The sequence below is a fragment of the Daucus carota genome, chromosome 1 (genome assembly GCF_001625215.2).
Source record: "Daucus carota subsp. sativus chromosome 1, DH1 v3.0, whole genome shotgun sequence".
Taxonomy (NCBI): domain Eukaryota; kingdom Viridiplantae; phylum Streptophyta; class Magnoliopsida; order Apiales; family Apiaceae; genus Daucus; species Daucus carota.
Genome location: NC_030381.2, coordinates 1,095,014 through 1,108,179, shown reverse-complemented (window position 1 = coordinate 1,108,179; position 13,166 = coordinate 1,095,014). Strand labels below are relative to the sequence as shown.

The following is a 13,166-nucleotide window of genomic DNA, read 5'->3' as shown; positions in this document are numbered from 1 at the left end:
GAGGAAGCAGGAGGGCAGGAGCGTTGAGTATATAAGCGTTTTTGATCCGTTTGAGTTTGCAGAGTACAATTGTTATCCATTGGATGTGCCTGATCACAACTTCTATGATCGAAAGGAATCAAAAAGAAAAACCTATCTCAGATCTAAATCAAACCGCAAATTATAAACGCCCAGTGAAAAACGTCAAATGATCTCAACAACAAATTACTACTACGTGTTTTGTACTATTATAAATATATCTGGAAAGGCAGAAGCATCACATGTATTGCAGATCGTTGTATATCTGAAAACTTTGGGAAACATCACGACAATCCAAGCAGGAAACTATTCCTTTAGTTGCACCAGTTAAAGGAACTGATTGAAAGCTTTATTAGCAGCAAAAATGACTAAATATGCTTGTTCCCGCCTCAAGAATCTTTTTTTTTTTTTTTGACAGAACCTCAAGAATCTTATTAGTTGAGCCAAAACGTCACTTTTTGAAAACTCCCGACTTATTAGTAATAAAAAGTGCCAAGACATCTTTTATTAGAAACTCAGCAACACAATCATTCACCCGCCACACTTGCACACTAATTAATCAAGGAGGAGTATCACATAATAGTCTCATTAAACATGCTGATTTCAGTTGTAACATATAACCAAATATCATTATTGCCACTATCAATTATCACTGGATTGAACACAGCTACATGGAATCATTATGTAGTTTAGAGGTAGAAGCTTCCCTTAGTTTAGGAATACTCAATTATGATTTTTCCAACAGCATGGCCACTCATGATCTTTGTCCAAGCATCTTCAGCTTTGCTAAAGGGATACTTCGAGTCAATCATACTCTTTACTTTACCTTGTTTAACCATAGTGACAAGATACTCCAAATTTTCACATCTGCAGTTAGCCAAAAAAGGCACCACCTTCTTCTTAGAGAAGGTGAGCGTCTTCAGGGCGAAATTTGCCAAGGTCCCAGCACCAGGGGTCAAATCTACAACCGTTCCATTCTCTTTCAATTGAGGCTCGAAAGTTGACCAACTTATACCTGTGGTGCAATTGATAACAGCGTCATATTTCCTGCCAGATGGGCTTATCACTGCTGCTCCCTCTGGAGTCTTGTAGTCAATAACCTCATCAGCGCCTAGGTTCTTAACAAAATCAAAGTTGCGGGCTCCACAGGTAGCAGTTACATGTATGTTACCTAACTTGGCCAGCTGAACAGCATAGTGACCCACACCACCTGAAGCAGCTGTAATAAGGACATTAGCCTCTGGATAATTCTTATCAAGCTTCAGTAGTGCACTTTCTGTGAGAGCCTGGAGAGCTGTAAGTCCAGCAGTAACTAAAGCAGCAGCATCCATTGATACTTCTGGGGGCCTTGCAACAGTCAAATTTTCCTTTGCAACAGCATACTCAGCTAGTCCACCTCCACTCTACTAAGTCATAAATCGTAATTAATATTTAACTAGATATAATACAAATAAGGTACAAGAAAATGATCTAGTATCTATATACGAACTGCTTCCTGTTGATTCAATTTCAGTTTTGTTCCTTTTATTTTTTGCCTATTCCCAAAGACGTGTATCTAGGTATAATTTGTGAATGTTTTGATGAAATTCACGGTCTTCTGAAAAAACTATAAGTTCAAATACAGATACAGAAGTTAAAGTCTCAACGTGGAGTTCTTTGGCTGACCAAGTTAAATAAATTTCTTATAATATCCATCCATTTTTTGTATGCAAGTTGTGAGAAGATTTTGCCCGCAAAACTCTGGGATCTTTTAGTTTCTAGCTACCAGCTCTATCTCAGCACCAGCCCCATGACATATGCTTTACAAGACCTGTAATAGCTAGAATAATAATTAACTACTCTCATCACAGACTTGCCAAGCTGTGAACCCTCAACCTCTTAAACCCAAGAGCGGGATCAAACATTGGAACAAAAACAAATCTTATACATACTAACTTCTGATTTCTGTCCGTAAATAGTGATACCTTCATTCTAAAATATGCAAGGAACAACTTAGCAAAAAAAAAAATATGCAAGGAACAATATAAACATCACTAAAGCATACCATATCCTGAAGCTTAGCAACAACTTTGTCACCAGTTTTGAATTTCTTAATGTCAGATCCAAGCTTGACTACCTCTCCTGCTATATCGGTAACTGTTCCAACAAAGAATATAAGCTACACCATAAATAAGATATGAAAACTGCTCTAATAGGACGAAAATGAAGATGATGAGGAATGGAAAGGAAGATATCAGGAAGATTTATATTCAAAAGCATACTTTCTATATTGATTCATATAGAAAGTACATTTTAGTGAGTTCGATAAAGAACACTCATCATGACATGGTTAAAGGTGCAGCGGCAAGAAAAGATGAGAGGGGAAAATACAATCGGCCAACACAGTTCAACTTACCAGGTATAAAAGGAAATTTGCTGGGTGCAATTGGACGGAGCAACCCATTCTGCACTTTAAAATCTATTGGATTTATGCTTGATGCTTCCAGTTTTATCAGGACCTCGTCATTTTGGGGAGTAGGAACAGGAGTTTCAACACGCTGAATAACAAGATAGCGAAAAAAAAAAAATCATCATGACTGATATTGGGCCTAATGGCCGGTGAATGAATCTCATCTCTGCAAAATGCATCTTATATTGAATTTATGAACAACACTGTAGTACATAACAATATATAAGTCTTGGGTGACCAGTTTGGGTCGAAAAGTGGACTACAGACGCCCATTTTAGGACATAACTTTTTGTTGATGTCGAATTCGAGTCTCCCATCAGCCCGAGCTTATAGTTTGTCAAGTGACTTGTTCTTCTAGAATCTTAAGATGTTAGAGAAATTCTTTTACAAGGATCATAATATTGTAGTATCATTCTGTAAGTTATCTATGGTGGTGTTAACAAGGGGAGGAGTTGTTCAAAATGTGTCATCGAATTAAAAGAGGAAAGGAAGTGTTAATGTGATCCGGGCTACATTCAACAAAATATGACCCCGGTTTTCGTCCACATAAAGAAAAACAAAGAACATGCACGAGAGAGAGTGAGAGAGACCTTTAGGGCAGCAGCACCGCCACCATAGCTGTCATACCAAATGGCATGCATGAGCTTAGCATCAGAAGCCATAATTTATTTGCAAATCCGCTAAGACTTTGTTTTTTTATCAGATCTGAACACGAGTATTGTTTCTAGCTACATCTAATGATAAATTAAAATTTTCATTGTATGATCCAGACAGGTGAGGAGGCTGGTCATTTGATTTCCTCGTATCATGCCTACAATCATGTTTTTTAGTTGGTTTTTTTATTGCATTATTTCCTTCCAAAATAAATAAAAAATATGAGTTGAAAAACAAATATTATCTGTACTATCAATATTATTATATTAACTGAGTAATGATATAATTCATAATTTGAATCCTAAATCATATTGTAAAGATAATAACAAAAACTATTAACAAAAACTATGGTATTGTCCCTTCGTTGGTCATGGTCCTCGATTTCTCACCAATTCTCTGTCCTGCGCAATCTGTGTCAATATATCAAAATAATCACGGTTAAGCGTTAAACTCAGTGATGGTTAAACTCAGTGATGGTTTGTATTTTCTCACCATAATGGCTTGAAGATGCTTGTTTCCCGTTCAATATGTTATGCTGGTTAGTTGTCGCAGCTAACTGTATTTGTTTTTCAATACCGAGACCACGACCATTGCGTTTAGATACTGGAGGCATTAAAAAATTATCTGTTATACACAATTTGTACATACTATGGACGACACTTGTTGATGTGACTTTAAGTATTTTTTGTGCAATGCCGTACCAGTACCATTCATGGCATTGTCACTTGAATCACAATGGACCATGTGTTTCCAGTGGAGTGTTTGATATATCGTGCATTGCATTGCGGTCAGTGGTCTTGCAAATACCTATAATTACCCATTGAGATATTGTACAAACTAACAGGCATGAATGTTAATTTGTGTAACAATGTCACGTTATACCTGATCTTATTTGATTTTCAATACTGAGACCACGTCCTCTGTGTTGAACGCCTGAAAATTATTGGACATGATCCTAGAATGTTAGAGACATTAATGGACTTCGGAGTCACAGTGAAAAAACACCGTGTACTGGAAATGTACCTGTGTCAGGCGTACGGTTTTCCTTGTTCTGATTAGTCATTGTACCAGAATCACTCTTCCTGAATAATGAGTCGACATTTGGACCGCGACGCTTCTTCGTGACTCCTAAAATAGAGATGAAGCTTAAAGAATTTATCAAAAACAAAAATGTGTGCTTCTAATATTATTTATTGTAAGAATATAGTGTGAACCTGATTGAGACATAATGGATTGTGATTGAGGACTATGTCCGTGAACACCCTGGTGACAGGAACCAAACGGAGAAGCTACAAAAAGCACAAACTGTACATCATAGTGTGTTAATCAAAGATTAAGAATAAGCCAACATCTAATTCTCAACCCTACCATTGTTTCGCATATTCTCAACCCTATTCTGCAGAAAGGCATCAAGAGCGTTGCGACAACCACGTCTTTTTGAAACTGGATATGGGTAACATGATTAGTTGGTAACAACATGGACTACAAATGCGAAAATAATGACTAAACACACGTATAACTTGACATCTAACCTCCCTGCACATCGGATTCTGATGTATCCGATGAACGCTTGCGTACCGTACCTATACATAAAAATCAACAGCATCATATGTATAGATAAACCCTAAACCCTAAACATATGTATAGAAGACATACTTGATATGTATCGGGTACGGTATGGATCAGATTATACATACTCTGAGATAGGACGCCTAACTGTGTGCGTTGACCGCTATCACCCATTGTATTTGGTAACTACGGAAAAAAGATGGTGCTACGTGAAGAAATAAGCTCGGGCACAGATAAAGATTCAAACTTGTGGATATCACATAATAACAATGGCCACTGATCGCAATGCAATGCACGATATATCAAACACCCCACTGGAAACACTGACCCGGTCTACTATGGTCCATTGTGATTCAAGTGACAATGTCATGAATGGTACTGGTACGGCATTGCACAAAAAATACTTAAAGTCACATCAACAAGTGTCGTCCATAGTATGTACATAGTATGTACAAATTGTGTATAACAGATAATTTTTTAATGCCTCCAATATCTAAACGCAAAGGTCGTGGTCTCAGTATTGAAAAACAAATACGGTTAGCTGCGACAACTAACCAGCATAACATATTGAATGGGAAACAAGCATCCTCAAGCCATTATGGTGAGAAAATACAAACCATCACTGAGTTTAACCATCACTGAGTTTAACGCTTAACCGTGATTATTTTGATATATTGACATAGATTGCGCAGGACAGAGAATTGGTGAGATTTTGGTACTCTCCATATGCAAAGAGGTTGGGACTTGGGAGCAGCTGCGGAAACATTATGCTGCAAATTTCATTTAAATAAATGTAAAGAGTTGTTTATCTTATATACAGTGCTTATGTTTTTTTAATTATCAAATTAATATTAGTGAAATTTAGTTATTTTATGATTTTCAAATGAAATTATCGGTTTGCATAAGTTACATGATTTCTTTTTTAGTTATATATGCAGTTGCTTACTCAACTTCTATTTTTATTGCTTCCCACGCATTAAGTTGCTTTTATTGTAACTTGATTGCACTTTTATATACTAAAACAAATGACTTTTATTACAAAAAAGTTCCAAAAAATTAAAATTTTATTATAGAACACTTCTTTTGTTATTTAATAATGCCACTAGTGCTGTAATACGATTCGGGCAGCTCGCGAGCTCGCCCGGCTCGAACTCGTTTTGATGGGCTCGGCTCGGCTCGTTTAGTTAAACGAGCTCGAGTCTGGGCAGAGGTTTTGGCTCGTTTTGTTAAACGAGCTGGCTCGACTCGACTCGTGAAAATTAACGAGTCGGATTCGGGTAGCGTTTTAGGCTCGATTTAGTGTTAAATTAAACGAGCCGGCTCGCCCGACTCGTGAAAATCGGCTTGTTTAGCTAAACGAGCCAGCTCGACTCGACTCGTGAAAATAAACGAGTCGAGTTCGGGCAAAGATTTAGGCTCGTTTTCTTAAACGAGCCGGCTCGGCTCGACTAAATAAAACTCGGCTCGAATTATGCCCGGCTCGAAACTCGGCTCGCCCGGACCGTATTACAGCCCTAAATGCCACGGCTATTATGCCCGCGCGAGCTCCCATTAAAATTAATTTAATTATTATTAAAATACTTACTTCGTTTTTCATGAAAAAATGTAAAGAAAACAGTATGCATATTTATGAATTTTTTTAGTATTATCATAATCAGTATTAGAATATCCAATAATCACATGTTTTTATGAGATAGAGCTTTTTCGTTTTTATGAGATAGAGCTTTTTCGATGAATTCCTAAAAAGATACAGATGCCGATCTAATAACACAACTATGGTATGTATGTTCCGTAAAATTGTGGAATCATGGAGTTAGAAAAAAGGGACACGTAACAATATGCAGTGAACATATGATTATTGAATGTGTACATATAAGATATAAATTATCAATTATAAAAATATGAAAACAACGAACATTACCCGTGTGCGAAGCACGGGCCAGATATACTAATTAACTGAGTAATGAGATACTCTAATTCATAATTTGATTGGATATTTGTGATCCATCCCAGGCAAGTAGGCAACCCCCAATGCCACCACCCAGCCACATTGCTAATACTAAGTACTAATATGTCTAGGGATAGCACAAAAATCCGATCCGAATGGATATTCGACCGTTTCGACCCGAATAGATTTTACCAAACTCGATATTTTGGATTTGAATTTAATTTTTAGATCAATGAGTTTGAACTTGGATTTGGATATTAGGTATTCCGTATCGAAACCCGACCTGAAATCCGTATCCGATCCGAACCCGATTCAAACCCGAAACCCGAAAAAAATTCCAAATATCCAAGTATGTATATATGTATATATGTATATAGTATACTAATATACTTTTTTTTTAATTTTAAATATACTAAATTTCGTTAATAATATATATAGATAAAGTGTGAATATGTATATTCTTGGGTGATAGTGTCTTTTTTTGTTAAACTAGTGAATTACTTTAAAATTTCATACTCTTCATAGTGAAAATTTGTGTTTAGAAATTATTAAATACGGTTCGAGATTTTATTAGTGTGTAATACTTTACTTTATTAATATTATTAGTGTAGTTTAATTTTAAATATAATGAAATTCAAGAGTGAAAAAATCAAAAATAATACTTTTACAATACTACTTAAATTTTGGGATTCGGGTTTTGGATAAAACTGAACATCCGAACCCGATCCGAAACCCGTGAATTTGGATTTGAATTTGATATGTGAAACCCGATTAAGAGGGGTGTATTGGATTGGGATTTTAAAGCATTTTTTTGCATTCATGAAATCCGAGGGTATTCGATTGGGATTGTTTGAAATCCATTAAAATCTTGAGGTATTCAATTGGGATTTTAAACTATGCTACAAAATCTAGTGGTATTCAATTGGGATTTTAAATTATGCTTTAAAATCCGATGGTATTCAATTGGGATTGTTTAAAATCCATTAAAATCTGATGGTATTCAAATGCTGATGGATTTTTTTTCATTTCATAAAATGATAGATTTTGTGGCATTCTTCAGTGTATTTTAAGTTTTGTGAAATCCCACCAAATTCAATGGGATTTTGAAGCATTGTACCTAAATCCTATCAACTCTGCGACATTTCATCAAGAATCCGCAAAAAATCAAAATCCCATACAATCCATTAAAATCCATAAACTAAAAACAATGCATTAAAATCCCAATCGAATATACCCCGTTAAATTTGGATTTGCATTTGGATCTTAAAAATAATTTGGATTTGAATATGTCCGATATCCTAACCATCCAGCCCGTTGCCATTCCTAACCATGTCCGACTATCGCAATTGCCCTGCCCCGCACTCCTTCCATCCCTCCTCCTCCTTCAAAAACCTCTTTTCTCCTTTTCATATTTTTCTCCGTCTCTTTCGCAAGCTTACTGCTCACCGTCCGTCCTTCCTTAATTTATACTGGATTGTTAACAACGTTTTTTAAGACTTTTTAAAATATAATTCTATGATTTTTTGCATAAAAATTCTGAATAAAAGTTTAATGTTTAAACTTTTGTTCAGAAAAAAGATAAATTGTTCAGAAAAATATATGATTTTGATTTGCAGTCTGGCGATGGAACAGAGGTTTGATGTTGCTATTGATGTTGTTTGATATGCTGAGTAATTCTCTGCCGCCTGATTTCTTGACATATAAAACTCTTTTGGAAGGGGTATGTAGGGAGGGAAAGGGTGATCAAGCTTTTCAATTTCTTGATGACTTTAGGAAGAGGGATCATATGATGAAAGAGAATACGTACAAAATGCTGTTGAACGGATTGCATTTTGTAAGTCGAGAATAAAGTTTTATGGATTTTTTCCTTCTCTTGCATCTGATCACAGGCATTGCCATTTTGCCTCCCTGCATAAATATAATGGACTGCAGGTTTTTCTTGTTTGTTTTTGTAATTATTGATCACTTACCTAAGAAGTTCAGTAAAACATCAATTCTCCGTGATAAAATCTGATAAAGCAGTATACTTTTTTCAAGTTCGTTGTGTTGATACATTTTGTTTCTCTTGCTCCGGTTTATTACTTTTAGACTTCTGGTCAAGTCTTTCAAAAGTGGATGCAGGTATGTCGAGGTATGGAAACTAGATTTCAGGGTGTTTCTGTAATATGGTTGTGAATTGAACTTATACACTAGTACTTATTTTGTGAGCGACAGGTGCTTTTTAGGGAAATGTGAGAGATAGAACTTCCGCCAAAAGTAGTTATGCGATTTTAAGTTGTTATGCGATTTTAATATGTAGTCTTGCAACGTAAAGAGGTTGATCTTGCTACCTTGTGTTCGATTTCTTAATTGTATGCCACCTCATTTCATGAAATAAAACTATGTTGGGAGTGTCAAGGTTGGTCAAGCTTTTGAAATTATCTGAATCCCTGGACAAACATGTGTCGTATTATTTACATTAATAACTTATCTTCTTGAGTATTTACATGTGTAAATTAGATTGAAGTGGATATACATAATGATAATCAGTTATATACTTTGCCAAGGCTCAGTGGAAAAGGGATAACATCTCTGACATCATTGAGGCCAGTGGCATAGAGAACCAGGAGGTCAACATGAGACTGAAGCCGGAGTTTTTGGCAGTTCCATGCCTACGGAAATCCATGTACCACTGGTACTGATCCTTTGGCAAACTCAACTCTTTTATCCTGCAATGGTACACTAAATGAGTTACAATGATATACACTTGTGGTAGTTCACCTGACACAAAATTATATAATATTTTTTCATTCTACATATTCATGCCTAGAATTACTATGTTAAAGTATGAGTCATGAAAAATTTAAAACCAAACCAAACCATGTTATTGGTGCGGTTTTTATTCGGTTCGGTTTGTAATTGGTTCGGTTTTATTTGGTTCGGTTTTATACGATTTTGTGTGGTTTCGGTTTCAATTTTGGTTTCGATTTTTGGTTCGGTTTGCTCATCATGCACGTAAGTAATTGATTGTTATATCTCCGAATTGCTGGTGTGATTTCCGACTAAAGACCTAATTGTTTTCTAATCAAATTATATTATTTGCTACTTCTGCTTTTTTCCATGGATACTATTGCTAGAGATACTACTACCTCCATTCTGCACCTTCCTGATGATTGTCTCTATTTCATTTTTCAACGCCTTGAATCTGTTTTTGATCGCAAATCCTTTGGTCTCACTTGCCATCGCTGGCTATTCATAGAAAATACAAGCAGGCGGTCTCTGCAATTCCCGTGTTCCTTCCGCCACCTACACCGCACTTCATTATCTCGAACCAGCTCAACTGTTGGTTCTTTCCAGTTGTATACAATGCTTGATCGCTTCCAACACCTAGAGTTATTGTGCCTTTCAGGATGCGTACATCTTCCTGACTCGGGGTTATCTCAATTGCAATATTATGGCTCGAAATTGCAGACGCTGTATCTAGATTGTTGTTTTGGAATCACTGATGATCTAGGAAGCATGAGTGCGGGTGCGGGTGCGCGGTACGTGGATACGGGAATTCGTCAAATTCCAAATTATGGGGATACGGGTGCGGGGGGATACGGCTAATATTAAAATATTAAATATATTATATATATAGATAAATAATACATAAGATGCATTTAAGTAGAATAAAATAGTTGAATAACTAAATTAATCATCCTTAAGTCTTGACAATTAAAATACACAAATAAATATTGCAATTTAAGTGATTCGATCGAGCATAATCATGGCTTCCATGATTTTGACCAACTAATTTTAAGTTTTTTTTATAAAAAAAGTTGTAAAAAATTACGATTTGTGCCACTCCCGCACCCCCATCCCCGCACCCCCGCGTATCCCCATCACTGCCTCCACCGATACGCCACGTGGCGTATCCCGTGCGCACCCCGCCGCACCCCCGCACCCCCAAATATCCCCTACGCAGTTCTTCACCCAGATGAAGTATCCCTGCTTTCTAGCTGATGATGGACTGTCTGTGGTTGCTTCTGGCTGTCGTTCTTTGAAATGTATTAGTCTTTATAGATGCAATGTTAGTAGCATTGGGATAGAGGCGTTGGCTAAATCATGTCGAGCACTAGAAGAGGTGAATCTCTCATATTGTCCACTTATTACTGACACGGGTATTAGAGCTCTTTCGCAGAATTGTCATCAGCTTCGAGCAGTCAGGATTTCCTCCTGCAGAAACATTACTGGTGTTGGGTTTCACGGGTGTCCCCGGACGTTCGTCTATTTAGAAGCTGATTCCTGTAAGCTTGAAACGGAAGGGATTACAGAGATTGTGAGTGGAGGTGGATTGGAATACTTGAATATTTCTAATCTAAATTGGGCTGTCCCCGGGAATGGTTTAACCATAGTTGGCGCTGGATTTGCCAAAAGACTTAAACTCCTGGATTTTCGTTTATGCAGGACTGTCACTGATGAGTCCATCATAGCAATTTCAAGAGGGTGCCCCTTGCTTCAAGAGTGGAACTTGGCTTTATGCCATGAAGTAAAGCGACCAGGGTGGGAATCAATTGGCTTGTCTTGCCATAAATTGGAGAGGCTTCACGTGAAGCGGTGTCGGTGCCTCTGCGATCGAGGTCTGCAGGCCCTTAGGGAAGGGTGCCGAAATCTCTTAATCCTGTACGTTACCCGATGTCGTCAACTCAGTGATCCTGCAATTATGATATTTAAATGTTTAAGGGGAGACGTTAAGATCATAGAAGAAGAAGTCATGTGCATTGCTCCAGAGTGGGCCTTTTCCGGATGATTAGTAAGTTGGTCATTTTTCTGATTTTCTCTTATGAAGAAGGCCATTGGATTTTTGTTTTTACAGTTTGGTGCTCTTCTATGTTTTGTTAAATTTTAAGATTTAAAACTGTAACCTGTAATTTATTAAAAGTTTCCTGGGAGGAAGGGTATGTCTTACAGTTTAGTGGGTTTTGAATCCTTGTGCAACGGCTACATTGTTTATGTTCTAGACTTCTAGTATATAGAGTACAAGTAAATTGTAGTTTGTTTGGGTTCAGAGCAATCCACTTGACCAATCATTTATATCATCCAAGCTGTAACTGGTTTTGTTTCTCAGTTTCCGGACCAGTCTTCATGTATGTTATTGTCGCATAGTAGTGTCGTGAGTCCCAAGTACTACGAACTACTCCCTTCATTCCAAAATAATAGTCGCTTTGACTTTGTGTACGTAATTTGAGGTGTAAAAAAACCTTACTTCTACATATTATTTTTCAAATTTTCTTTTTCTGAATAAAAATATAGATGTTAAACTTTTATTCAGAAAAAGAAGATTTGAAAAATAATGTGTAAAAGTAAGATTTTCTTATACTTCAAATTGCGTGCATAAAGTCAAAGTGACTATTATTTTGGAATGAAGGGAGTAGTAGTTATTTACACATAGGTTCCCTTAACCATGAATTTTCGAATTTGAACCTATATGTAGCTGGAGGGAAAACCTGTACTTCTGGCACTAGAAACAAAGGGTAGTGATCTGAAGTAGATATCTCAAGATTTGTGAGTTGGGCCTCCTTGAATTCATCCATCCACGAGGACGACACCAGAGCTTTATCTCGAGCCCTTGATCGCCTCCCTCTTTCTCATGTAAATTGGTATCCCTTATTCCCTTTATCTCCAAGTCTATCAAATCACACTCCACTATAATGCTCCTGAAACCCTCTAATAACCAACTCGGGTATAGCCTACCCCCCCTTCTCCTCATCACTCCCAATGTTGTTTAGATCTCCTGTTGAGAACATTGAATTGAGCTTTAAGTTCCCAGGTTTGACGGTGATGCCTTCAACATCAAAATTTAAAAATCTGCAAATAAACATCAAACTGATCTTTCACAAACGGAAAAAATGATATTATATATATATAAAATAAGAAAAGATAAGTCTAAGCTCACACCTGTGAAATTTAACTGAATCTCTGTATGAGAAGGTTTCCACTTCAGAAGCCAAGTCGAAAATTGAATACTGACCAATCTGAACAGGTTAAAATAAAAACTATTAATGTTGGTTTAATGTCTCAAAAGGCGTCTCCTAATACTCTCATTCGCGTTTCCTATTTTCCTAGAGCTCCTATGCTTTGTGACCTCTGTCAGGTTTAAAAAACTCTTTGTCTTCGTCAAACAAAAAACGCTTTGTCTTTCCGGTTTATTAATTGTTACTATAAGTTACAGATTGTTGGTTTCCATAATTCAGCTTGATTTGTAGCGCTTGATTTGTAGCCAGAGGATCGGCTGATTAGTCCATATTTTTGCATATTTAAGTGCCTATTTTTTGTTCATTTTCGTAGTATTAATCGCTTATTTATTTTATTTCAGGAAATTGTAGATAAATAAAGAAAGAAGAGAAAATGCAAGAAAAAGGGAGAAAAAAAAGAAAAGAAAAGAAGAAAATCAAAGAAAGTTGGCAAGCAAGGGGGCACATGGATGGCTATGATTTACCCAACACACATCACACATGGATGGATTAGATGTAGCCACCCTACCCCTAAACCCTACATTTCTAGCTA

General features: G+C 36.7%; 2 protein-coding genes across 2 annotated transcripts; one reads left to right on the top strand and one right to left on the bottom strand.

Annotated features, from left to right (window-relative positions):
• Positions 1 to 580: 580 nt before the first annotated feature.
• On the bottom strand, positions 581 to 3,278 carry LOC108198301 (chloroplast envelope quinone oxidoreductase homolog). The gene is made up of 4 exons (XM_017366065.2): positions 3,058 to 3,278; positions 2,414 to 2,555; positions 2,063 to 2,154; positions 581 to 1,421 (listed from the first exon to the last, which is right to left on the bottom strand). The coding sequence occupies exons 1-4, from the start codon at positions 3,127 to 3,129 to the stop codon at positions 732 to 734; spliced, it is 996 nt and encodes a 331-aa protein (XP_017221554.1). The 5' UTR covers positions 3,130 to 3,278; the 3' UTR covers positions 581 to 731.
• A 6,459-nt stretch (positions 3,279 to 9,737) lies between these two features.
• Positions 9,738 to 11,556, top strand: LOC108196993 (F-box/LRR-repeat protein 12). Its single transcript, XM_017364457.2, has 2 exons — positions 9,738 to 10,140; positions 10,619 to 11,556. Exons 1-2 carry the CDS (start codon positions 9,738 to 9,740, stop codon positions 11,407 to 11,409), a joined length of 1,194 nt encoding a protein of 397 aa, XP_017219946.1. The 3' UTR covers positions 11,410 to 11,556.
• The last annotated feature ends 1,610 nt before the right edge of the window (positions 11,557 to 13,166 follow it).